This window comes from Oncorhynchus masou, chromosome 27, assembly GCF_036934945.1.
Source record: "Oncorhynchus masou masou isolate Uvic2021 chromosome 27, UVic_Omas_1.1, whole genome shotgun sequence".
In the NCBI taxonomy this organism is placed as follows: Eukaryota; Metazoa; Chordata; class Actinopteri; order Salmoniformes; family Salmonidae; genus Oncorhynchus; species Oncorhynchus masou.
In genome coordinates this window covers 11,279,111-11,306,610 of record NC_088238.1, presented here as the reverse complement: position 1 = coordinate 11,306,610, position 27,500 = coordinate 11,279,111, and the positions used below count along the sequence as shown (strand labels likewise).

General features: G+C 47.9%; 1 protein-coding gene across 1 annotated transcript in view; it reads left to right on the top strand.

The window, feature by feature from the left end:
• LOC135515605 (ELKS/Rab6-interacting/CAST family member 1-like) overlaps positions 1–27,500 on the top strand; it is a 508,676-nt gene that overhangs the window by 120,632 nt on the left and 360,544 nt on the right. The window contains 2 exon segments of the mRNA XM_064939228.1: positions 18,759–18,896; positions 23,552–23,692. Of these exon segments, the coding sequence (XP_064795300.1) occupies positions 18,759–18,896; positions 23,552–23,692 (279 nt within the window).

Genomic DNA, 27,500 nt, shown 5'->3' with positions numbered 1-27,500 from the left:
GAACAGGACAGGGCAGAACAGGACAGAACAGGACAGGACAGGGCAGGGCAGAACAGAACAGAACAGGACAGAACAGGACAGGACAGAACAGAACAGGACAGGACAGGGCAGGGCAGAACAGAACAGAACAGGACAGAACAGGACAGGACAGAACAGGACAGAACAGAACAGGACAGAACAGGACAGAACAGGACAGGACAGGGCAGGGCAGAACAGAACAGAACAGAACAGGACAGAACAGGACAGGACAGGACAGGACAGGACAGAACAGGACAGAACAGAACAGGGCAGAACAGGGCAGAACAGGACTGAACAGGACAGAACAGGACAGGGCAGAACAGAACAGGACAGGACAGGACAGGACAGAACAGGACAGGACAGAACAGGACAGGACAGAACAGGACAGGGCAGAACAGGACTGAACAGGGCAGAACAGGGCAGAACAGGGCAGAACAGGACAGAACAGGACAGAACAGGAAAGAACAGGACAGGACAGGACAGGACAGGACAGAACAGAACAGGGCAGAACAGGACAGAACAGGACAGAACAGGGCAGAACAGGGCAGAACAGGACAGAACAGAACAGGACAGGACAGGATAGAACAGGACAGAACAGAACAGAACAGGACAGAACAGGACAGGGCAGAACAGGACAGGACAGAACAGAACAGGGCAGAACAGAACAGGACAGAACAGGGCAGGACAGGACGGAACAGGATAGAACAGGACAGGACAGGGCAGAACAGAACAGGACAGAACAGGGCAGGACAGGACGGAACAGGATAGAACAGGACAGGACAGGGCAGAACAGGACAGGGCAACTCAGCAAGAAAATCAACTCAGCAAGAAAATGATTGTCCTCTCACTGTCAACTGTGTTTATTTTCAGCAAACTTAACATGTGTAAATATTTGTATGAACATAACAAGATTCAACAACTGAGACATGAACTGAACAAGTTCTACAGACATGTGACTAACAGAAATGGAATAATGTGTCCCTGAACAAAGGGGGGTCAAAATCAAAGTAACAGCCAGTATCTGGAGTGGCCACCAGCTGCATTAAGTACTGCAGTGCATCTCCTCCTCATGGACTGCACCAGATTTGCCAGTTCTTGCTGTGAGATGTTACCCCACTCTTCCACCAAGGCACCTGGAAGTTCTCCCGGACATTTCTGGGGGAATAGCCCTAGCCCTCCGATCCAACAGGTCCCAGACGTGCTCAATGGGATTGAGATCCGGGCTCTTCGCTGGCCATGGCAGAACACTGACATTCCTGTCTTGCAGGAAATCACGCACAGAACGAGCAGTATGGCTGGTGGCATTGTCATGCTGGAGGGTCATGTCAGGGTGAGCCTGCAGGAAGGGTACCACATGAGGGAGGAGGATGTCTTCCCTGTAACGCACAGCGTTGAGATTGCCTGCAATGACAACAAGCTCAGTCCGATGATGCTGTGACACACTGCCCCAGACCAGGACGGACCCTCCATCTCCAAATCAATCTCGCTCCAGAGTACAGGCCTCGGTGTAACGCGCATTCCTTCGACGATAAACGCTAATCTGACCATCACCCCTGGTGAGACAAAACTGTGACTCGTCAGTGAAGAGCACTTTTTGCCAGTCCTGTCTGGTCCAGCGACGGTGGATTTGTGCCCATAGGCGACGTTGTTGCCAGTGATGTTTGGTGAGGACCTGCCTTAAAACAGGCCTACAAGCCCTCAGTTCAGCCTCTCTCAGCCTAATGCGGACAGTCTGAGCACTGCGTTCTGAGTGAAACTCGGGCAGTTGTTGCCATCCTGTACCTGTCCCCAGGTGTATTGTTCGGATGTACCGATCCTGTGCAGGTGTTGTTACACGTGTTCTGCCACTGCGAGGACGATCAGCTGTCCGTCCTGTCTCCCTGTAGCGCTGTCTTAGGTGTCTCACTGTACGGACTTTGCAATTTATTGCCCTGGTCACATCTGCAGTCCCCATGCGTCCTTGCAGCATGCCTAAGGAATGTTCACGCAGATGAGTAGGGACATTGGACATTTTCTTTTGGTGTCTTTCAGAGTCAGTTGAAAGGCCTCTTTAGTGTCCTAAGTTTTCATAACTGTGACCTTAATTGCCTACCATCTGTAAGCTGTTAGTGTCTTAACGACCGATCCACAGGTGCATGTTCATTAACTGTTTATGGTTCATTGAACAAGCAGGGAAACAGTGTTGACACCCTTTACAATGAAGATCGGTGAAGTTATTTGGATTTTTACGAGTTATCTTTGAAGGACAGGGTCCTGAATAAGGGCTGTTTCTTTTTGTTGCTGAGTTTATCTAGTCTGGGCCTGTAGCAGAATGAAGAGAGTGTGGACTGAGAGAGGCTGGCCCCTGGCCCCAACACAATGAAGAGAGTGTGGTTAGAGAGAGAGGCTGGCCCCAACACCATGAAGAGAGTGTGGTTAGAGAGAGAGGCTGGCCCCAACACCATGAAGAGAGTGTGGTTAGAGAGAGAGGCTGGCCCCAACACATGAAGAGAGTGTGGTTAAAAGAGAGAGGCTGGCCCCAACATAATGAAGAGAGTGTGGTTTAGAGAGGCTGGCCCTAACACAATGAAGAGAGTGTGGACCTGGCCCCAACATAATGAAGAGAGTGTGGTTAGAGAGAGGCTGGCCCCAACACCATGAAGAGAGTGTGGTTAGAGAGAGGCTGGCCCCAACACATGAAGAGAGTGTGGTTAGAGAGAGGCTGGCCCCAACACATGAAGAGAGTGTGGAGAGGCTGGCCCCAACACATGAAGAGAGTGTGGTTAGAGAGAGGCTGGCCCCAACACATGAAGAGAGTGTGGTTAGAGAGAGAGGCTGGCCCCAACACATGAAGAGAGTGTGGTTAGAGAGAGGCTGGCCCCAACACATGAAGAGGTTAGAGAGAGAGGCTGGCCCCAACACATGAAGAGAGTGTGGTTAGAGAGAGGCTGGCCCCAACACAAAGAAGAGAGTGTGGACAGAGAGAGGCTGGCCCCAACACAATGAAGAGAGTGTGGACAGAGAGAGCCTGGCCCCAACATAATGAAGAGAGTGTGGTTAGAGAGTGAGGCTGGCCCCAACATAATGAAGAGAGTGTGGTTAGAGAGAGAGGCTGGCCCCAACATAATGAAGAGAGTGTGGTTAGAGAGAGAGGCTGGCCCCAACATAATGAAGAGAGTGTGGTTAGAGAGAGAGGCTGGCCCCAACATAATGAAGAGAGTGTGGTTAGAGAGAGAGGCTGGCCCCAACATAATGAACAGAGTGTGGTTAGAGAGAGAGGCTGGCCCCAACACAATGAAGAGAGTGTGGACAGAGAGAGGCTGGCCCCAACACAATGAAGAGTGTGGACAGAGAGAGGCTGGCCCCAACATAATGAAGAGAGTGTGGTTAGAGAGAGGCTGGCCCCAACATAATGAAGAGAGTGTGGTTAGAGAGAGGCTGGCCCCAACATAATGAACAGAGTGTGGTTAGAGAGAGAGGCTGGCCCCAACATAATGAAGAGAGTGTGGTTAGAGAGAGAGGCTGGCCCCAACATAATGAAGAGAGTGTGGACAGAGAGAGGCTGGTCCCAACAGAATGAAGAGAGTGTGGTTAGAGAGAAGCTGGCCCCAACATAATGAAGAGCGTGTGGTTAGAGAGAGGCTGGTCCCAACATAATGAAGAGAGTGTGGTTAGAGAGAGAGGCTGGTCCCAACATAATGAAGAGAGTGTGGTTTGACAGAGAGGCTGGCCCCAACATAATGAAGAGAGTGTGGTTAGAGAGAGAGGCTGGCCCCAACATAATGAAGAGAGTGTGGTTAGAGAGAGGCTGGCCCCAACATAATGAACAGAGTGTGGTTAGAGAGAGAGGCTGGCCCCAACATAATGAAGAGAGTGTGGACAGAGAGAGGCTGGCCCCAACATAATGAAGAGAGTGTGGACAGAGAGAGGCTGGCCCCAACATAATGAACAGAGTGTGGTTAGAGAGAGAGGCTGGCCCCAACATAATGAAGATAGTGTGGACAGAGGCTGACCCCAACATAATGAACAGAGTGGTTGAACAGAGTGTGGTTAGAGGAGAGGCTGGCCCCAACACAATGAAGAGAGTGTGGTTAGAGAGAGAGGCTGGTCCCAACATAATGAAGAGAGTGTGGTTAGAGAGAGAGGCTGGCCCCAACATAATGAACAGAGTGTTGACAGAGAGAGGCTGGCCCCTACACAATGAAGAGAGTGTGGACAGAGAGAGGCTGGCCCCAACATAATGAAGAGAGTGTGGACAGAGAGAGGCTGGCCCCAACATAATGAACAGAGTGTGGTTAGAGAGAGAGGCTGGCCCCAACAGAATGAACAGAGTGTGGACAGAGAGAGAGGCTGACCCCAACATAATGAACAGAGTGTGGTTAGAGAGAGAGGCTGGCCCCAACATAATGAACAGAGTGTGGTTAGAGAGAGAGGCTGGCCCCAACATAATGAAGAGAGTGTGGACAGAGAGAGGCTGACCCCAACATAATGAACAGAGTGTGGTTAGAGAGAGAGGCTGGCCCCAACATAATGAACAGAGTGTGGTTAGAGAGAGAGGCTGGCCCCAACATAATGAACAGAGTGTGGTTAGAGAGAGAGGCTGGCCCCAACATAATGAACAGAGTGTGGTTAGAGAGAGAGGCTGGCCCCAACATAATGAACAGAGTGTGGTTAGAGAGAGAGGCTGGCCCCAACATAATGAAGAGAGTGTGGACAGAGAGAGGCTGGCCCCAACATAATGAAGAGAGTGTGGACAGAGAGAGGCTGGCCCCAGCCCAACCAGCAGCCCAACCAGCAGCCCAACCGGCAGCCCAACCAGCAGCCCAACCGGCAGCCCAAACAGCAGCCCAACCAGCAGTACCAGACATGTCCTCACTATAAAGGCCTAGTTTTGCCTAAACCCCCCTTTCTGATCTCTTACCCATGGGTACACAAACAGAACATTAACATAGGGCACCGACATACTCAGAGCTGTGTGAAGTACACTACACTGCCTCCCTCTGAGAAAGCCTTGGTCTGCTCAACACTTCTGTAAAGCTGTTTGACTCTGAGCTTGTTTTCCCAAAGGCTTCTCCCTCTCTCTCCTGATTGAAGTACTTTCCCTCTAACAACACTCGTACTGGCGAGTGGCGACAGAGAGGAGAAATTGTTTGAAAGACTAGATTTTATTTCAAATCTCCATTCACCACAGAGCGTCTCTGAGCTCTCTCTCTCTCTACCTCTCTCTCTCTCGTCTCTCTCACTCTCTCACTCTCTCTCTCGTCTTTTTCTCTCTCGTCTCTATCGCTCTCTACCTCTCTCTCGCTATTCTATCTATCCTATTTTAGTTTATTTATGTTGTGCTTTTTGTTATTTAATAGGGCGCTTAGCCTTTTAACAAGTCAAAGCAAGTCCATTAATTCTGTTTTGAAACGGCAGATGAGGTGGTAGCAGGGAGAGAAGCACGTTGAGCTGTGGCCAACCATCATATTGAGATCAGTGGTTTGGTGAGTAGAGCGGCTCTGTGGATATGGGAGTTCACAGAAGGACAGAGTGAAGAACATAATATTTGTTAAATATCGTAGGGGAACAAAGAGCGACAGGACACAGTTCAGCAGTCCTCACTGAAGTATGTAGAGCCCCAGCCAGACACACAGGCTGACACACTCTCTCTCTCCCCTCTCTCTCCCCCTCTCTCTCTCTCTCTCTCTCTCTCTCTCTCTCTCTCTCTCTCACATCTCTCTTTCCTCTCTCTCCTCTCCTCTTTCCTCTCTCTCCTCTCTCCTTTCTCCTCTCTCTCTCCCCTCTCTCCCTCTCTCTCTCTCCTCTCTCTCTCTCTCTCCTCTCTCTATCTCTCTCTCCTCTCTCTCTCTCCTCTCTCTATCTCTCTCTCTCCCATCTCTCTCTATCTCTCCCGTCTCTCTCTATCCTCTCTCTCTCTCTCTCTCTCTCTCCTCTCTCTCTCCTCTCTCTCCTCTCTCTCTCTATCCTCTCTCTATCCTCTCTCTCCTCTCTCTATCCTCTCTCTCTCCTCTCCTCTCTCTCCTCTCTCTCTCTCTCTCCTCTCTCTCTCCTCCTCTCTCTCCTCTCTCTCCTCTCTCTCTCCTCTCTCTCTCTCTCTCCTCTCTCTCTCCTCTCTCTCTCTCTCTCTCTCTCTCTCATCTCTCTCCTATCTCTCTCCCCCCTCTCTCTCCTCTATCTCTCCCATCTCTCCCATCTCTCTCTATCCTCTCTCTCTATCCTCTCTCTCCTCTCTCTCTCTCCTCTCTCTCTATCCTCTCTCTCCTCTCTCTCTCTCCTCTCTCCTCTCTCCCCTCTCTCTCTATCCTCTATCTCTATCCTCTCTCTCTCCTCTCTCTATCCTCTCTCTCTCTTCTCTCTCTCCTCTCTCTCTTCTTTCTCTCTATCCCCTCTCTCTCCTCTCTCTCTCTCCTTTCTCTCTCTCCTCTCTCTCCTCTCTCTTTATCCTCTCTCTCCTCTCTCTCCTCTCTCTCTATCCTCTCTCTCGATCCCTCTCTCTCCTCTCTCTCCAATATGAATGAAGTTTTGATCTTTGTTTTTTGTTCTCTCCTCTGTTTCTTCTTCTCTCTCTCTGCCGTGTTACAATGCCACGTCCCCCCCCCCCAAAGAAAAGGAGTGTGTCAGTTCAAAGATGCAAGCTCAAAAGGCTACATGAGAACGACAAAGCAGAGAGTGAAATGAATTGAGAGCAACAAGGTTTTGTTTAGTCTGTGATGTGTTGTTTGTGTGTTAGTGGTTTTCTGTGTGACTGAATGAGAGCATGTTAGAGCTCTTGTTTCTCTGCCTTGTTAGTGAGGAGACAGTCAAAGGAGATGGAGAGGAAATGAGAGAGAGAGAGAGAGGTAAAGACGGGGAAAGGGAAGAGGTAGAGATAGGGAGGGAGGGAAGAGAGAGAGAGGCTAAATGAATGATAACCCCCCCGCATTATACAGGGAGAATCCCTTCTCTACAGTCTGGGGGGGAGGGAGGGAGGGAGGGAGGGAGGGAGGGAGGGAAAAGAGATGACACAGATAGAAAGATGGCGAGATAGAGAAACTAGATTGGGTAAAAGAGAGAAACTAGACAGGGTAAAAGAGAGAAAAAATACTTCATTTTTGCTTTTGTCTCTGTGTGATAGGAGGAAGTTTCTGGAAGTTTCTAATAAATCAGATTTTCATCTTTCTCCATCTCCTCCGCCTCCTCCTCTTCTGCCGCCTCCTTTGTCTCCTCGTCCTCTCCTCCTGTGTGTGGCGGGTGCAGCAGACACAAAGCCTGGCAGCGTGCCACCTACCTGTCAGGGCTCACCCATTCATGTGCCAGTCAGGCCAACCTTCATTTGCATCGCTGAGCAGGGTCTGCTTTCTCTAACCATCACCCCCTCCTTACCTCCTCCCTCCTCTACCCTTTCCCTCCTTATCCCCTCCCTCCTCACCCTTCCTTACCTCCTCCCTCCTCTACCCTTTCCCTCCTTATCCCCTCCCTCCTCACCCTTCCTTACCTCCTCCCTCCTCTACCCTTTCCCTCCTTATCCCCTCCCTCCTCACTCTCCTTACCTCCACCCTCCTCTACCCCTTCCCTCCTTATCCCCTCCCTCCTCTACCCTTTCCCTCCTTACCTCCACCCTCCTCTACCCCTTCCCTCCTTATCCCCTCCCTCCTCACCCTCCTTACCTCCACCCTCCTCTACCCCTTCCCTCCTTATCCCCTCCCTCCTCTACCCTTTCCCATTCAGGATACTGGAGGGAGATGAGAGGAGAGAAGTGGAGGGGAGGGGAAGCGAGGAGAGGAGAGGAAAGGAGGGGGAGAAGAGGTCAGGAGAGGAGGGGGAGAGGAGGGGAGTAGGGGATAGGATGGGGAGAGGAGGGAGAGGAGGGGAGAGGATGGGGAGATGAGGGATAGGAGGGAGAGGAGGGGAGAGGAGGAGAGTAGGGGATAGGATGGGGGAGATCCCTCCTCTATAGGGGATAGGATGGGGAGATGAGGGAGAGGTGGAGAGTAGGGGATAGGATGGGGAGATGAGGGAGAGGTGGAGAGTAGGGGATAGGATGGGGAGATGAGAGAGAGGTGGAGAGTAGGGGATAGGATGGGGAGAGGAGGGAGAGGAGAGGAGGGAGAGGAGGAGAGTAGGGGATAGGATGGGGAGATGAGAGAGAGGTGGAGAGTAGGGGATAGGATGGGGAGAGGAGGGAGAGGAGAGGAGGGAGAGGAGGAGAGTAGGGAATAGGATGGGGAGATGAGGGGATAGGATGGGGAGAGGAGGAGAGAGGAGGGAGAGGAGGAGAGTATGGGGGATAGGATGGGGAGATGGAGGAGGTAGGGGATAGGATGGGGAGATGATGGGAGAGAGGGAGAGGGAGGAGGGGAGGAGGAGAGGGGATAGGATGGGGGATGAGGGAGAGGAGGGGGGAGAGGATGGGGAGAGGAGGGAGAGGAGGGAGAGGAGGAGAGTAGGGGATAGGATGGGGAGATGAGGGAGAAGAGGAGAGGAGGAGAGTAGGGGATAGGATGGTGAGATGAGGGAGAAGAGGAGAGGGAGAGGAGGAGAGTAGGGGATAGGATGGGGAGATGAGGGAGAAGAGGAGAGGGAGAGGAGGAGAGTAGGGGATAGGATGGTGAGATGAGGGAGAAGAGGAGAGGAGGGATAGGGGATAGGATGGGAGATGAGGGAGAAGAGGAGAGGGAGAGGAGGAGAGTAGGGGATAGGATGGGGAGATGAGGGAGAAGAGGAGAGGGAGAGGAGGAGGAGGAGAGTAGGGGATAGGATGGTGAGATGAGGGAGAAGAGGAGAGGGAGAGGAGGAGAGTAGGGGATAGGATGGTGAGATGAGGGAGATGAGGAGAGGAGGGATAGGGGATGATGGTGAGATGAGGGAGAAGAGGAGAGGGAGAGGAGGAGAGTAGGGGATAGGATGGGGAGATGAGGGAGAAGAGGAGAGGGAGAGGAGGAGAGTAGGGGATAGGATGGTGAGATGAGATAGGATGGTGAGATGAGGGAGATGAGGGAGAGGAGGAAAGAAGAGGCACATCAGTATGTTAAACAAAACACCCTTTAATCATTCACACTGTCCCCCCTTTCCTCCCCTTTCTTCCCTCCATTCCCTTTCCTCCCTCCATTCCCTTTCCTCCCTCCTTCTTTCCCTTGCCCCCCCCCACACACACATCCCTTTAAATATCCCATCCTCAGGATGGCTCAGCCAGGAAGCTCTTTCTGTCTTCTCCTGTCTCTGGTGTATTCTACTACATGTGGATGAAACCAGAGCAGAGAGCTGGCAGAGGGTTGGTAGGGAAGAGGAGGGAGATGAGAGAAGAGGGATAGAGAAGAGGGATAGAGAAGAGGAGAGGAGAGGACCTGGTCAATGACCTGAAGAGAGCTGGGACCACAGTCTCAAAGAAAACCATTAGTAACACACTACGCTGTCATGGATTAAAATCCTGCAGCGCACACAAGGTCCCCCTGCTCAAGCCAGCGCATGTCGAGGCCCGTCTGAAGTTTGCCAATGACCATCTGGATGATCCAGAGGAGGAATGGGAGCAGGTCATGTGGTCTGATGAGACAAAAATAGAGCTTTGTGGTCTAAATTCCACTCGCCGTGTTTGGAGGAAGAAGAAGGATGAGTACAACCCCAAGAACACCACCACAACCGCGAAGCATGGAGGTGGAAACATCATTCTTTGGGGATGCTTTTCTGCAAAGGGGACAGGACGACTGCACCGTATTGAGGGGGGCATGGATGGCGCCATGTATCGTGAGATCTTGGCCAACAACCTCCTTCCCTCAGTAAGAGCATTGAAGATGGGTCGTGGCTGGGTCTTCCAGCATGACAACGACCCGAAACACACAGCCAGGGCAACTAAGGAGTGGCTCCTTAAGAAGCATTTCAAGGTCCAGGAGTGGCCTAGCCAGTCTCCAGACCTGAACCCAATAGAAAATCTTTGGAGGGAGCTGAAAGTCCGTATTGCCCAGCGACAGCCCCGAAACCTGAAGGATCTGGAGGTCTGTATGGAGGAGTGGGCCAAAATCCCCGCTGCAGTGTGTGCAAACCTGGTCAAGAACGACAGAAATGTATGATCTCTGTAATTGCAAACAAAGGTTCAAGTACCAAATATTAAGTTCTGCTTTTCTGACGTATCAAATACTTATGTCATGCAATAAAATGCAAAGTAATTACCTAAAAATCATATAATCATGTGATTTTCTGGATTTTTGTTTTAGATTCCGTCTCTCACAGTTGAAGTGTACCTATGATAAAAATGACAGACCTCTACATGCTTTGTAAGTGGGAAAACCTGCAAAATCGGCAGTGTATCAAATACTTGTTCTCCCCACTGTATATGTAGATAGAGACAGTTAGACCCCGAGAGAGCAAGAGTTAGACCCAGAGAGAGGGACAGTTAGATTGGGACATTTGTAAATGATGTCTGAGTGTTGGAGTCTGCACCTGGCTATCTGTACATTTAAAAACAAAGACAATTGTGCCGTCTGGTTTGCTTCACGTTAATTTAAGGAATTTTAAATTATTTATGTTTTTACTTTTTATACTTAAGTATATTTAAAACCATGTACTTTTAGACTTTTACTCAAGTAGGATTTTACTGGGTATATTTCACTTTTACTCAAGTAGGATTTTACTGGGTATATTTCACTTTTACTCAAGTAGGTTTTTACCGGGTGACTTTCACTTTTACTCAAGTAGGATTTTACCGGGTGACTTTTACTTTTACTCAAGTAGGATTTTACTGGGTGACTTTCACTTTTACTTGAGTCATTTTCTTTTAAGGATTCATTACTTTTACTCAAGTATGACAACCGGGTACTTTTTCCACCACTGCATATTTGTGCACAACATTTGAGAGAAATCAGGTTTTTGTGCATATGGAACACTTGGGATCTTTTATTTCAGCTCATGAGACATGGGAGCAACACGTCACGCTGTCTGTTTTTGTAGTTACTCTACAATGGACCACAGTTGGACAGGAAGGTCTGAGACAACATCCTGTGAGTAAAGGGACGGTTATTTGGGAAGAGCAACACAGAGTCATTTTGTGAAATGGTCATTGATTAGCAGAAGTGACTGTAGTGCCGTTGTCTGATGCAGAATGGATGGACCATGTTGGAGACGGCTGCTGTGTGTTGAGAGGCAGGACCGGAACCGGAACTAACTGGAGAGATACAACTCCTTCCTAAAATATCCAGGATTAAAATGTCTCAGTGTGTGTGTGTGTCTCAGTGTGTGTGTCTCAGTGTGTGTGTCTCAGTGTGTGTGTCTCAGTGTGTGTGTCTCAGTGTGTGTGTCTCAGTGTGTGTGTCTCAGTGTGTGTGTGTGTCTCGGTGTGTGTGTGTATCTCAGTGTGTGTGTCTCTGTGTGTGTGTGTGTGTGTGTGTGTGTGTGTGTGTGTGTGTGTGTCTCGGTGTGTGTGTGTCTCGGTGTGTGTGTGTGTCTTGGTGTGTGTGTGTCTCTGTGTGTGTGTCTCGGTGTGTGTGTGTGTGTGTGTGTCTCAGTGTGTGTGTCTCGGTGTGTGTGTGTGTCTCGGTGTGTGTGTATCTCAGTGTGTGTGTCTCTGTGTGTGTGTGTGTGTGTGTCTCGGTGTGTGTGTGTCTCGGTGTGTGTGTGTGTCTCGGTGTGTGTATGTCTCTGTGTGTGTGTGTCTCAGTGTGTGTGTCTCGGTGTGTGTGTGTGTCTCGGTGTGTGTATGTCTCTGTGTGTGTGTGTCTTGGTGTGTGTGTGTGTGTGTCTCGGTGTGTGTATGTCTCTGTGTGTGTATGTCTCTGTGTGTGTGTGTCTCGGTGTGTGTGTGTGTGTGTGTGTGTCTCGGTGTGTGTGTGTCTTGGTGTGTGTGTGTGTGTGTGTCTCGGTGTGTGTATGTCTCTGTGTGTGTGTGTGTCTCGGTGTGTGTATGTCTCTGTGTGTGTGTGTCTTGGTGTGTGTGTGTGTGTGTCTCGGTGTGTGTATGTCTCTGTGTGTGTGTGTCTCGGTGTGTGTGTGTGTGTGTGTGTGTGTGTGTCTCGGTGTGTGTGTGTGTGTGTGTGTTATCTAGGGTCCTAATGAGACAGTGTTACACCACAGCCAGTCTGAAGAAGCGCAGGCTGGATCAAAGGAACAGTCTCTCTGAATGTCAAGTGTGTTGAAGGGTTCAGACAAGTCTGCACAGGAGGTGTGTGTGTGTGTGTGTGTGTGTGTGTGTGTGTGTGTGTGTGTGTGTGTGTGTGTGTGTGTGTGTGTGTGTGTGTGTGTGTGTGTGTGTGTGTGGCTGCTTTCTAATGTCCCTCCATACATTTCAAGTTGTCTATTTCTATGTCTGTGTACATATTGGTGTGTGTTTTGTGTCCTGACTTCTGGCAGGTTGTCAATCAGGCTGTCAGGTAGACTGGGGATGAATGAGCCAGTGGAAATAGTGTAGGTGTCTGGGCAGACTCAGTCCACCATGTGCATGAAAACGACTTGTCTTTCATTGAATGACAACAAAGACTTTACTGAAGAATCATTACTGAATGATCACCACTGAATAATCACTACTGAATAATCACCACTGAATGATCACTACTGAATAATCACTACTGAAGAATCACCACTGAATGATCACTACTGAATAATCACTACTGAAGAATCACTACTGAATGATCACTACTGAATAATCACTACTGAAGAATCACCACTGAATGATCACTACTGAATAATCACCACTGAATAATCACTACTGAATAATCACTACTGAATAATCACCACTGAATAATCACTACTGAATGATCACTACTGAAGAATCACTATTGAAGGATCACTACTGAAGGATCACTACTGAAGGATCACTATTGAATAATCACTACTGAAGAGTGAAGAATCCCTAAAGAAGAGTGAAGAATCCCTAATGAAGAATCCCTACTGAAGAATCACTACTGAAGAATCCCTACTGAAGAGTGAAGAATCCCTACAGAAGAGTGAAGAATCCCTACTGAAGAATCCCTACTGAGGAATCCCTAATGAAGAATCCCTACTGAAGAGTGAAGAATCCCTAAAGAAGAGTGAAGAATCCCTAATGAAGAATCCCTACTGAAGAATCACTACTGAAGAATCCCTACTGAAGAGTGAAGAATCCCTACTGAAGAATCCCTACTGAAGAATCCCTACAGAAGAGTGAAGAATCCCTAATGAAGAATCCCTACTGAAGAATCACTACTGAAGAATCCCTACTGAAGAGTGAAGAATCCCTAAAGAAGAGTGAAGAATCCCTAATGAAGAATCCCTACTGAAGAATCACTACTGAAGAATCCCTACAGAAGAGTGAAGAATCCCTACTGAAGAATCCCTACTGAAGAATCCCTACTGAGGAATCCCTACTGAAGAATCCCTAATGAGGAATCCCTACTGAAGAATCCCTAATGAGGAATCCCTAATGAGGAATCCCTACTGAGGAATCCCTACTGAAGAATCCCTAATGAGGAATCCCTACTGAGGAATCCCTAATGAGGAATCCCTAATGAAGAATCCCTACTGAGGAATCCCTACTGAGGAATCCCTACTGAAGAATCCCTACTGAGGAATCCCTACTGAAGAATCCCTACTGAGGAATCCCTACAGAAGAGTGAAGAATCCCTACTGAAGAATCCCTAATGAAGAATCCCTAATGAAGAATCCCTACTGAGGAATCCCTAATGAAGAATCCCTACTGAGGAATCCCTACAGAAGAGTGAAGAATCCCTACTGAAGAATCCCTAATGAAGAATCCCTAATGAAGAATCCCTACTGAGGAATCCCTAATGAAGAATCCCTACTGAAGAATCCCTACAGAAGAATCACTGAAGGGGCGTAGACTTCGGCTTGACTCAATACATTTTGTTGTGTCCCCGAACTACTGAAAAAACCCTTAGTGAAGTCCAAAAAGAACATAAACATCACAATAACTTCTGAACTGTTACAGCTGGTTAAACCAGAGAGAGAGGGAGAGAGGGATAGAGGGATAGAGGGATAAAGGGATAGAGGGAGAGACAGAGAGACAGAGACAGAGAGACATAGATCAGTAGGACATGAGTCAACCCTGTTTGAGACCAGAACAAACCAACAGTTTACAGTGTGAGAGCCCATTACTAAGACAGCCCTTTCCTTTTCTCAACTATGAAACTATTCACTTTAAAACACCTCTGACTATCAGCATCACAGACCAAGGACCAATCCCAAATGGCACCCTATATCCTTTTACTGTGGACTACTTTTGACCAGAGCCCTATGGCACTTCAGTGCACTACATCGGGAATAGGGTGCCATTTGGGATGGAATTTAGGACATCTGTCTAAACATGTCTGAACATTATTTAAAACAATAAACCGGCCAAACTCTGGTTTTGTTTCTTCTTGGGAAGCAGCTGTAGTTTGAACTGCACCAGGGCAGAAAAATTCATTATCAAATTTCTTCTCACTTTTTTTCCACTCAAGTTTTTTTCGTTTGTTTTTCTTCTGCGAAACCTTTGTGCCAAAACATCCAGCGGTTTAATTAAATTCATACTGTAAGTTGACACAATTGTATATATTGTTACGATGACGACCATGAACTCTCATCGTTGGCTACGTCGCAGGTTATTATTGTTTGATTCGTTTTTTGAGGGGATGTTTAGAATTAAAAAAAACATGATTTTAAATTATTAAGATGAACAACAGCTAAAGATGATTCTGGACTGACAGAGAGGAGGATTGGAGGTAAAGACTGAGAAAAGAGAGAGGAGGAGGATAGAAGGAGATAAATACTGAGAAAGAGAGGGAGAGAGGATAGAAGGAGATAAAGACTGAGAAAGAGAGAGAGAGGATAGAAGGAGATAAAGACTGAGAAAGAGAGAGAGAGAGAGAGGATAGAAGGAGATAAAGACTGAGAAAGAGAGGGAGGAGGATAAGAGATAAAGACTGAGAAAGAGAGGGAGAGGATAGAAGGAGATAAAGACTGAGAAAGAGAGGGAGGAGGATAAGAGATAAAGACTGAGAAAGAGAGAGAGAGGAGGATAGAAGGAGATAAAGACTGAGAAAGAGAGAGAGAGAGGATAGAAGGAGATAAAGACTGAGAAAGAGAGGGAGAGAGGATAGAAGGAGATAAAGACTGAGAAAGAGAGGGAGAGAGGATAGAAGGAGATAAAGACTGAGAAAGAGAGGGAGAGGATAGAAGGAGATAAAGACTGAGAAAGAGAGAGAGAGAGAGAGGATAGGAGATAAAGACAGAGAAAGAGAGAGGGAGGAGGATAGAAGGAGATAAATACTGAGAAAGAGAGGGAGAGAGGATAGAAGGAGATAAAGACAGAGAAAGAGAGAGAGAGGATAGAAGGAGATAAAGACAGAGAAAGAGAGAGAGAGGATGATTGAAGGAGATAAAGACTGAGAAAGAGAGGGAGAGGAGGATAGAAGGAGATAAATACTGAGAAAGAGAGGGAGAGGAAGATAGAAGGAGATAAAGACTGAGAAAGAGAGAGAGAGGATAGAAGGAGATAAAGACTGAGAAAGAGAGGGAGAGGATAGAAGGAGATAAAGACTGAGAAAGAGAGAGAGAGGAGGATAGGAGATAAAGACTGAGAAAGAGAGGGAGAGGAGGATAGAAGGAGATAAAGACTGAGAAAGAGAGGGAGAGGATAGAAGGAGATAAAGACTGAGAAAGAGAGAGAGAGAGAGGATAGAAGGAGATAAAGACGGAGAAAGAGAGAGAGAGAGGATAGAAGGAGATAAAGACTGAGAAAGAGAGAGAGAGGAGGATAGGAGATAAAGACTGAGAAAGAGAGGGAGAGGAGGATAGAAGGAGATAAAGACTGAGAAAGAGAGGGAGAGGATAGAAGGAGATAAAGACAGAGAAAGAGAGGGAGAGGAGGATAGAAGGAGATAAAGACGGAGAAAGAGAGAGAGAGAGGATAGAAGGAGATAAAGACTGAGAAAGAAAGAGAGGGAGAGGAGGATAGAAGGAGATAAAGACGGAGAAAGAGAGAGAGAGAGGATAGAAGGAGATAAAGACTGAGAAAGAGAGAGAGAGGATAGAATGAGATAAAGACTGAGAAAGAGAGAGAGAGAGAGAGGATAGGAGATAAAGACTGAGAGGGAGAGAGAGAGAGGATAGAAGGAGATAAAGACTGAGAAAGAGAGGGAGAGTAGGATAAGAGATAAAGACGGAGACCTTCTGATTGGATGAGCCAGGGGACAGACAGCTCATTGCCATGGTCACCAACTTTGACCTGACTTTGACAGATAAGTAAAGAGATGAAGTTGTCAAACTGCCTCAGAGAAACAAAACACTTTCATATTTAGACGCTGAATAATGCATTTTATATTTGTGATTAACAGCAATTAACTATATTTATGGTGTGATTAGTTTTTCTACTTTGCTTCTCACCCCCTCAATCATTATTTCAACAGAGAGAGTCATAGAGAGAGAGAATGGGGAGAGAGAATGATAGAGATAGAATGGGAGAGGGAAAGAGAGGGGAGGGAGAGAGAGAATGGGAGAGGGAAAGAGATAAAAAGAGAGGGAGGGAGAGAGAATGGGAGAGGGAAAGAGAGGGGAGGGAGAGAGAGAATGGGAGAGGGAAAGAGAGGGGAGGGGAGGGAGAGGGAAAGGAGGGGAGAGAGAGAGAATGGGAGAGGGAAAGAGGAGAGGGAGAGAGAGAATGGGAGAGGGAAAGAGAGGGGAGGGAGAGAGAGAATGGGAGAGGGAAAAGGGGAGGGGAGAGAGAATGGGAGAGGGAAAGAGGGGGAGGGAGAGAGAATGGGAGAGGGAAAGAGAGGGGAGGGAGAGAGAATGGGGGAGGGAAAGAGAGGGGAGGGAGGGAGAGACAGAATGTGAGAGGGAGAATGGGAGAGAATGGGAGGGAGAGAGAGAATGAGAGAGAGAGAATGGGAGAGGGAAAGAGAGGGGAGGGAGAGAGAATGGGGGAGGGAAAGAGAGGGGAGGGAGAGAGAATGGGAGAGGGAAAGAGAGGGGAGGGAGGGAGAGAGAGAATGGGAGAGGGAGAATGGGAGAGAGAGAATGGGAGGGAGAGAGAGAATGAGAGAGAGAGAATGGGAGAGGGAAAGAGAGGGGGGGGAGGTTCACATTTATACATGAGGTGATATATTGACACCAGTTTATGTCAAACGCGATAGACAGAATATTGCAGGTATTAATCAAATCAGTCTGTGTTTAATTACATGTGAAATAGGAGAAAGAAACAGACAGTCTCTTCATTGAGCTGTCTCTGATGATGGATGTGTGTGTGTGTGTGTGTGTGTGTGTGTGTGTGTGTGTGTGTGTGTGTGTGTGTGTGTGTGTGTGTGTGAGAGCTCTCTTACATACCCATGCCATTTATCAACCTCTCAGCTCCAGGTACTGAAGCCACCTTTCACAGCCAGATAAGAAAAGTTGACAATACAAATTAAACACTGGTTTATTCACCCCTCATTTTTTTGTGGAAAGTGGAAATAATTTATCCTGTTTACTGTTAAACGTTGACAGTTTCCAGTAATATACCTTCCCTTTGCAAAGCTATTCAGGAAACATCGCTCTGCGCTGGAAAATCTGCATGGCCACAGTGTGTTCCCTGGATAAACTGTTGTGTTCTGTCTGGTGTGTTGTGTCTGTTGTGTTGTGTTCTGTCTGTTGTGTTCTGTCTGTTGTGTTGTGTTCTGTCTGGTGTGTTGTGTTCTGTCTGATGTGTTGTGTTCTGTCTGTTGTGTTCTGTCTGTTGTGTTCTGTCTGTTGTGTTGTGTTATGTCTGTTGTGTTGTGTTCTGTCTGGTGTGTTGTGTTCTGTCTGGTGTGTTGTGTTCTGTCTGGTGTGTTGTGTTCTGTCTGTTGTGTTGTGTTCTGTCTGGTGTGTTGTGTTCTGTCTGGTGTGTTGTGTTCTGTCTGGTGTGTTGTGTTCTGTCTGTTGTGTTGTGTTCTGTCTGGTGTGTTGTGTTCTGTCTGGTGTGTTGTGTTCTGTCTGGTGTGTTGTGTTCTGTCTGGTGTGTTGTGTTCTGTCTGGTGTGTTGTGTTCTGTCTGGTGTGTTGTGTTCTGTTGTGGTGTGTTGTGTTCTGTTGTGGTGTGTTGTGTTGTGTTCTTTCTGTTGTGTTGTGTTCTGTCCTGTTTATGTTGTGTTCTATTGTGTTGTGTTCTGTTCCGTTTGTTCGTTCGACATTGAACACATGCTTTTCTGTCTTTGTTTTTCCTGTGTGTGTGTGTGTCACTCAAGCAAGATCTTGTGTGTGTGTTTTCTGCTGACTCACAATGCTCCCTCTCCGTCCCTCATCCGTACTGTCCCTTCCCTTCCCTGGTGTGTTGTGTTTTGTCTGGTGTGTTGTGTTCTCTCTCTCTCTCTCTCCCTCATCCATTCCCCCTCCCTCCCTCTCTCTCCTTCCTCCCTCCTTCCTTCCTTCCCTCTCTCTCTCCTTCCTTCCTTCCCCTCCCTCCCTCTCTCTTCTCCTCCCTCCCATTTGCTTCCCCCTCCCTTCACCCCCTCCTCCTTCCCTTCCCTCCCCCTCCTTCCCTCTCTCTCTCTCTTCCTCATCCATTCCCCCTCCCTCCCTCTCTCTCCTTCCTCCCCCTCCTTCCTTCCTTCTCCTCCCTTCCTCCTCCTCCTCCTTCCCTCCCTCTCCTCCTTCCCTCCCTCCTCTCTCCTTCCTTCCCTCCCTCTCTCTCCTTCCTCCCCTCCTTCCTTCCTTCCCTCCCTCTCTCTCCTTCCTCCCCTCCTTCCTTCCCTCCCTCTCTCTTCTCCTCTCTCCCGTTTGCTTCCTCCTCCTTCCCTTCCCCCTCCCTTCACCCCGCCTCCTCCTTCCCTTCCTCCCTCCTTTCCTCTCTCTTCCTCTCTTCAGATTGAGAATCTGCAGGAGCAGCTGAGAGACAAGGAGAACCAGATGAGTAGTCTGAAGGACAGAGTCAGGTCTCTCCAGACAGACACCTCCAACACTGACACAGCTCTCACCACCCTGGAGGAAGCACTGGCTGAGAAGGTATATATTATAGAAACACACACACACGCACATGAGCTTTGGGGCTGTATCCCGGGCTGTATCACAACCGGCTGTGATTGGGAGTCCCATAGGGTGGCGCACAATTGGCCCAGCTTCGTCCAGGTTAGGGAGGGGTTGGCCGTGAAAGGCCGTCCAGGTTAGGGAGGGTTTGGGCGGGAAAGGTCGTCCAGGTTAGGGAGGGTTTGGGCGGGAAAGGTCTTCCAGGTTAGGGAGGGTTTGGGCGTGAAAGGTCGTCCAGGTTAGGGAGGGGTTGGCCCAAGGAGGGAGGGTTTCCCCGTCCAGGTTAGGGAGGGTTTGGGCGGAAAGGTCGTCCAGGTTAGGGAGGGTTTGGGCGGGAAAGGCCGTCCAGGTTAGGGAGGGTTTGGGCGGGAGGGTTTGGCCGCAAGGTTAGGGAGGGTTTTCCCGGGTGAGGCCTTCCAGGTTAGGGAGGGTTTGGCCGGGAAAGGCCTTCCAGGTTAGGGAGGGTTTGGGCGGGAAAGGCCTTCCAGGTTAGCGAGGGTTTGGGCGGGAAAGGCCTTCCAGGTTAGGGAGGGTTTGGCCGTCATTGTAAAATTAGAATTTGTGGAATCTATGAAAATACAAGCTGTGGTTTAGTTGTGAGAATGATGCTATAATACACAGCAGTACTACACTACTACACTACTACACTACACTACTACACTACTACACTACACTACTACATTACACTACTACACTACTACACTACACTACTACACTACACTACACTACTACACTACACTACTACACTACACTACTACACTACACTACTACACTACACTACTACATTACACTACTACACTACTACACTACTACACTACTACACTACTACACTACACTACTACACTACACTACTACACTACACCACTACACTACTACACTACTACCCTACTACACTACACTACACTCCTACACTACACTACTACACTACTACACTACACTACACCACTACATCACTACACCACTACTACACTACACTACTACACTACTACAATAACTACCACACTACTACACTACACTACCAGAATAACTACCACACTACTATACTACTACACTACTACACTACCACACTACCACACTATTACACTACCACTACTACACAACTACACTACCACCCTACGACACTACACTACTACACCACTACTACGCTACTACACTGCACTACCACACTACTACACTACACTACTACACTACTACACCACTACTACGCTACTACAATACACTACTACACTACCACACTACCACACTACTACACTACCACCACAGGTTGTGAAACAATATCTCTCTTTCGAATGTCGATCTTGCTCTCTCTCTTTCTCTCGATTATCTTTCTCCATCTCTCTCTCTTTTCTCTCTCTACCCCTCCCCTTTCTCTCTACTTTCACCATCTCTCTCCCCCTTTCTCTCTCTACCCCTCCCCTTTCTCTCTACTTTCTCTCTCTCCCTCTCCCTTTTCTCTCTCTACCCCTCCCCTTTCTCTCCCTCTGTTCTCCGGACACGTCAGGTGGTTCTGTATGCAGTGGACGAGCAGGGGGCTTGGTTTTAACTTTAACTGTAGTACTGTTCAAATAAAGTGAAGTGTACCAAATTGATGGGCCAATAGAGATATTTTTTAAATAAAGAACTATTTTCACCACAGGTTTGGACATGTCTCCGTTCACAGGCCGTTGACAGTGAGTTTGGGCCGCGGCCAGATGCCCTGCTCTTACAACTGGTGTTGTTTTAGATGATTTCCATCCCTCCTCTCCTCCCTCCCTCCCTCCCTCCCTCCCTCCCTCCCTCCCTCCCTCCCTCCCTCCCTCCCTCCCTCCCTCCCCTCCCTCCCTCCCTCCCTCCTCTCTTTCCCTCTCCTCCTCTCTCCCTCTCTATCCCTCTCACCCTGTCTCTCCCTCTCTCCTCTCCTCTCACCCTTTCTCTCACCCTCTCTCTCTCTCTCTCTCCCTGTCTCTCCCTCTCTCCTCTCCTCTCACCCTTTCTCTCACCCTCTCCTCTCTCTCTCTCCTCTCCTCTCTCCCCTCTCTTCCTCACCCACTCTCTCTTCCTCACCCTCTCTCTCTTCCTCACCCTCTCTCTCTCTTCCTCTCTCCATCTCACCCTGTCTCTCCCTCTCCATCTCTCTCCCTCTCTCTCACTTTGTCTCACCCTTTCTCTCACCCTCTCGTTCTCTCTCTCCTATCCTCTCTCTACCTCTCCTATCCTCTCTTTCTTCCTCACCCTCTCTCACCCTCTCTCTCTCACGCTCTCTCTCACCCTCTCTCACCCTCTCTTTCTCTCTCACCCTCTCTTTCTCTCTCACCCTCTCTCTCTCTCCAATTTTTTGAGAGCGACAACAGAGCGACAACAGTAACAACAATAACCAAGTGTCAAAATAACCATACATTCAACAATAACAATAAGCATACAGTAGAGTGCATGTGCTCTCTCTCCTGTCTCTCCCTCTCCATCTCTCTCCCTCTCTCACACTTTGTCTCACCCTTTCTCTCACAGTAGAGTCTCTCTCTCTCTCTCTCTCTCTCTCTCTCTCTCTCTCTCTCTCTCTCTCTCTCTCTCTCTCTCTCTCTCTCTCTCCCTCCCTCATATTATAATGGTAGGGTGTTCACCTCTGAGTGCCTCTAGCTGAATGCACCAGAATTAGACCTGATTCATTTCAGAGTGTTTTAATAGAGCAGTTCTAAGTGAATTCACAGTTTCTGAAAACACAATGTTGTGTTAAAGGCCTTGCTGCGATGCAGAGCTTGGTTGAGGTTGACACACAAACACACAGGTGTGAGATGAACAGAGCCAACCGTCGGTCTTCCAGTACGTGGTGTGTGTTGTTCTGACTGGCTGTGAAGGTTGAACACTCTGTCAGACACTGTTCTAGTTGTGATATAAGGAGTGTGAGCTGTACTATTAAATGTTACTGAGCTTGTGATTTAATCAGTGTAGTAAGTTCAAGCGCCTGTTAAACTTTGATGGACTGTGTGTGAGGCGATGAATGAGGAAAAACATACTTATTGTTAAACCTAAAGTGGTTATTATTAGTTTAATATGATGTAATAATTGCCATTAAATTATAGTCATTTCCACTAGATTATTTTCCAGGCCAGTTGTAATGGCCCTCAGAACAACATTCAGACCCTGTTGTCAATAGAAACCAATAGAAGATGAACTCTTAGGCAGGGCGGCCCACCCAGTGCCCGATGGGACAAGATCATCCCGGTCGGCCAAACCCTCCCCTAACCCGGACAACTTTGGGCCAAACCCTCCCCTAACCCGGACGATGCTGGGCCAAACCCTCCCCTAACTCGGACGATCCTGGGCAAAACCCTCCCCTAACCCGGACGACGCTGGGCCAAACCCTCCCCTAACCCGGACGATGCTGGGCCAAACCCTCCCCTAACCCGGACGATGCTGGGCCAAACCCTCCCCTAACCCGGACCACGCTGGGCCAAACTCGGTTGTGACAGAGCCTGGACTCTAACCCAGGATCTCTAGTAGCAGAGCCTGGACTCTAACCCAGGATCTCTAGTAGCAGAGCCTGGACTCTAACCCAGGATCTCTAGTGGCAGAGCCTGGACTCTAAGCCAGGATCTCTAGAAGCAGAGCCTGGACTCTAACCCAGGAGCTCTAGTGGCAGAGCCTGGACTCTAACCCAGGATCTCTAGAAGCAGAGCCTGGACTCTAACCCAGGAGCTCTAGTGGCAGAGCCTGGACTCTAACCCAGGATCTCTAGAAGCAGAGCCTGGACTCTAACCCAGGATCTCTAGTAGCAGAGCCTGGACTCTAACCCAGGATCTCTAGTAGCAGAGCCTGGACTCTAACCCAGGATCTCTAGTGGCAGAGCCTGGACTCTAACCCAGGAGCTCTAGTGGCAGAGCCTGGACTCTAACCCAGGATCTCTAGAAGCAGAGCCTGGACTCTAACCCAGGAGCTCTAGTGGCAGAGCCTGGACTCTAACCCAGGATCTCTAGAAGCAGAGCCTGGACTCTAACCCAGGAGCTCTAGTGGCAGAGCCTGGACTCTAACCCAGGATCTCTAGAAGCAGAGCCTGGACTCTAACCCAGGATCTCTAGTAGCAGAGCCTGGACTCTAACCCAGGATGTCTAGTGGCAGAGCCTGGACTCTAACCCAGGAGCTCTAGTGGCAGAGCCTGGACTCTAACCCAGGATCTCTAGTGGCAGAGCCTGGACTCTAACCCAGGAGCTCTAGTGGCAGAGCCTGGACTCTAACCCAGGATCTCTAGTGGCAGAGCCTGGACTCTAACCCAGGATCTCTAGTGGCAGAGCCTGGACTCTAATCCAGGATCTCTAGTGGCAGAGCCTGGACTCTAACCCAGGAGCTCTAGTGGCAGAGCCTGGACTCTAACCCAGGATCTCTAGAAGCAGAGCCTGGACTCTAACCCAGGAGCTCTAGTGGCAGAGCCTGGACTCTAACCCAGGATCTCTAGAAGCAGAGCCTGGACTCTAACCCAGGATCTCTAGTAGCAGAGCCTGGACTCTAACCCAGGATCTCCAGTGGCAGAGCTATCACTGTGATGCAGTGTCTTAAACCACTGCGCCACTCGGCAGGCCCTGACCTCTAACTACCCATTCCTCTACAGGTGAGTGTTTGTGACTGTCCCCATGTGTGAATTAACCCTCTGACCCTCTCTGTAGGAGCGTATCATTGAGCGTCTGAAGGAGCAGAGAGACAGAGACGACAGAGAGAAGACAGAAGACATCGAGTCCAACAAGAAAGAACTGAAGGAGCTCAGAGAGAAACTCAGTCTACTGCAGGGAGACCTGTCTGACCGAGAGGTGAGCTACAATGACCAGACAGGCACCACACTGTCTACTGCAGGGAGACCTGTCTGACCGAGAGGTGAGCTACAATGACCAGACAGGCACCACACTCAGTCTACTGCAGGGAGACCTGTCTGACCATAGGTGAGTCCAGGCACCACACTCAGTCTACTGCAGGAGAACAAGAAAGACAGGCACCACACTCAGTCTACTGCAGGGAGACCTGTCTGACCAATAGGTGAGCTACAATGACCAGACAGGCACCACACTCAGTCTACTGCAGGGAGACCTGTCTGACCGAGAGGTGAGCTACAATGACCAGACAGGCACCATACTCAGTCTACTGCAGGGAGACCTGAGCTACAATGACCAGACAGGCACCGAGTCTACTCCAGGGAGAGTCTGACCAATAGGTGAGCTACAATGACCAGACAGGTCACTGCAGGGAGACCTGTCTGACCGAGAGGTGTGAGCTACAATGACCAGACAGGGATAACACAGACCTGTCACCATACAATCATCAGAACCAAGACCATGATTCCCATGACCAGACAGCTACCTGACCGGCAAGGTCACCTTGCAGACCTGTCCAGTCATGACCAGACAGGGATAACACAATGAGAAATAGAACCAAGACCATAGTATCAAGCTACCTGACCGGCAAGGGGTGATTCCAGTCATTTTTCTTGAGAAATAGTCCACAGAGTATGAGATTGGGTGAATGACTGACAGACAGTCCCGCACAAACATCAGCAATTGACGCTCTCTCTGCCTATTGATTGACTGGCTACTGCCCTGTCCTGAGAGTGGCAGGCAGACAGAGCAGAGGAGAATATTAAACCATGGGCCTATGTGACTGTCTGGCAGAGACAAGGCATTAGACTGAGGAAAGACCAGGAGCTGTCAGCCAGTCAGCCAGCCATGGACCACTGCTGATGTTCTCAGTCTGTTTGTCTCAGAGACACTGTGAATGAAAGGACAGGAGGAGGGGATGGACCTGGGACTCAGCAAGTGTGTGTGTTCAGGGGTGGGGTGGGGTCTGTGGGCATTGCATGTGTGTGTGTGTGTGTGTGTGTGTGTGTGTGTGTGTGTGGTGTGTGACAACAAGATAAAGGGTTCCTCTGTTGATAGCCTACCTCAAAGTGTTCTCTTTCTCTCTTGGGCCGCCCCCCTCTCTTAGATGACCCCTAGTTCCACAGAAAACAGGCCCAACATTGAAATGGACATTCAGTACAGATGTTTGTCACGTGAACGTGTGCAGGTACAAACACAGGAGAGGGCAGCTGTCAACATCCTGTCATATATTCTACTACATAATACATGATAGGTTTATTGTTCCTGTTATTCCTATACTGTGTGAGCCTCGGTATTCCTCTAGGTTGTCTGTCTGCTCCTAATACAGCTTCAACACGTCACACAACACAATACCCAACCACCAAGCCACTTCCCTTCTCCAGATGTACCAACACACTATAACATCCAGCTACCAACACACTATAACATCCAGCTACCAACACACTATAACATCCAGCTACCAACACACTATAACATCCAGCTACCAACACACTATAACATCCAGCTGTATCAACATACTATAACATCCAGCTGTATCAACATACTATAACATCCAGCTACCAACACACTATAACATCCAGCTACCAACACACTATAACATCCAGCTACCAACATACTATAACATCCAGCTACCAACATACTATAACATCCAGCTGTACCAACATACTATAACATCCAGCTACCAACACACTATAACATCCAGCTACCAACACACTATAACATCCAGCTACCAACATACTATAACATCCAGCTACCAACATACTATAACATCCAGCTGTATCAACATACTATAACATCCAGCTACCAACATACTATAACATCCAGCTGTACCAACATACTATAACATCCAGCTACCAACATACTATAACATCCAGCTACCAACACACTATAACATCCAGCTGTATCAACACACTATAACATCCAGCTGTATCAACATACTAAACATCAAGCTGTATCAACATACTATAACATCCAGCTACCAACATACTATAACATCCAGCTGTATCAACATACTATAACATCCAGCTACCAACATACTATAACATCCAGCTACCAACATACTATAACATCCAGCTACCAACATACTATAACATCCAGCTGTATCAACATACTATAACATCCAGCTACCAACATACTATAACATCCAGCTACCAACATACTATAACATCCAGCTGCCAACATACTATAACATCCAGCTGTATCAACATACTATAACATCCAGCTGTACCAACATACTGTAACATCCAGCTGTATCAACATACTATAACATCCAGCTACCAACATACTATAACATCCAGCTGTATCAACATACTATAACATCCAGCTACCAACATACTATAACATCCAGCTGTATCAACATACTATAACATCCAGCTACCAACATACTATAACATCCAGCTACCAACATACTATAACATCCAGCTACCAACATACTATAACATCCAGCTACCAACATACTATAACATCCAGCTACCAACATACTATAACATCCAGCTGCCAACATACTATAACATCCAGCTACCAACATACTATAACATCCAGCTACCAACATACTATAACATCCAGCTGTATCAACACACTATAACATCCAGCTGTATCAACATACTATAACATCCAGCTGTATCAACATACTATAACATCCAGCTACCAACATACTATAACATCCAGCTGCCAACATACTATAACATCCAGCTACCAACATACTATAACATCCAGCTGTATCAACATACTATAACATCCAGCTGTATCAACATACTATAACATCCAGCTGTATCAACATACTATAACATCCAGCTACCAACATACTATAACATCCAGCTACCAACATACTATAACATCCAGCTGTATCAACATACTATAACATCCAGCTGTATCAACATACTATAACATCCAGCTGTATCAACATACTATAACATCCAGCTACCAACATACTATAACATCCAGCTACCAACATACTGTAACATCGAGCTACCAACATACTGTAACATCCAGCTGTACCAACATACTATAACATCCAGCTGTATCAACATACTATAACATCCAGCTGTATCAACATACTATAACATCCAGCTACCAACATACTATAACATCCAGCTACCAACATACTATAACATCCAGCTGTATCAACATACTATAACATCCAGCTACCAACATACTGTAACATCCAGCTGTACCAACATACTGTAACATCCAGCTGTATCAACATACTATAACATCCAGCTACCAACATACTATAACATCCAGCTGTATCAACATACTATAACATCCAGCTACCAACATACTATAACATCCAGCTGTATCAACATACTATAACATCCAGCTACCAACATACTATAACATCCAGCTACCAACATACTATAACATCCAGCTACCAACATACTATAACATCCAGCTACCAACATACTATAACATCCAGCTGTACCAACATACTATAACATCCAGCTACCAACATACTATAACATCCAGCTACCAACATACTATAACATCCAGCTACCAACATACTATAACATCCAGCTACCAACATACTATAACATCCAGCTGTATCAACATACTATAACATCCAGCTGTATCAACATACTATAACATCCAGCTGTATCAACATACTATAACATCCAGCTACCAACATACTATAACATCCAGCTGTATCAACATACTATAACATCCAGCTGTAGCAACATACTATAACATCCAGCTACCAACATACTATAACATCCAGCTGTATCAACATACTATAACATCCAGCTGTATC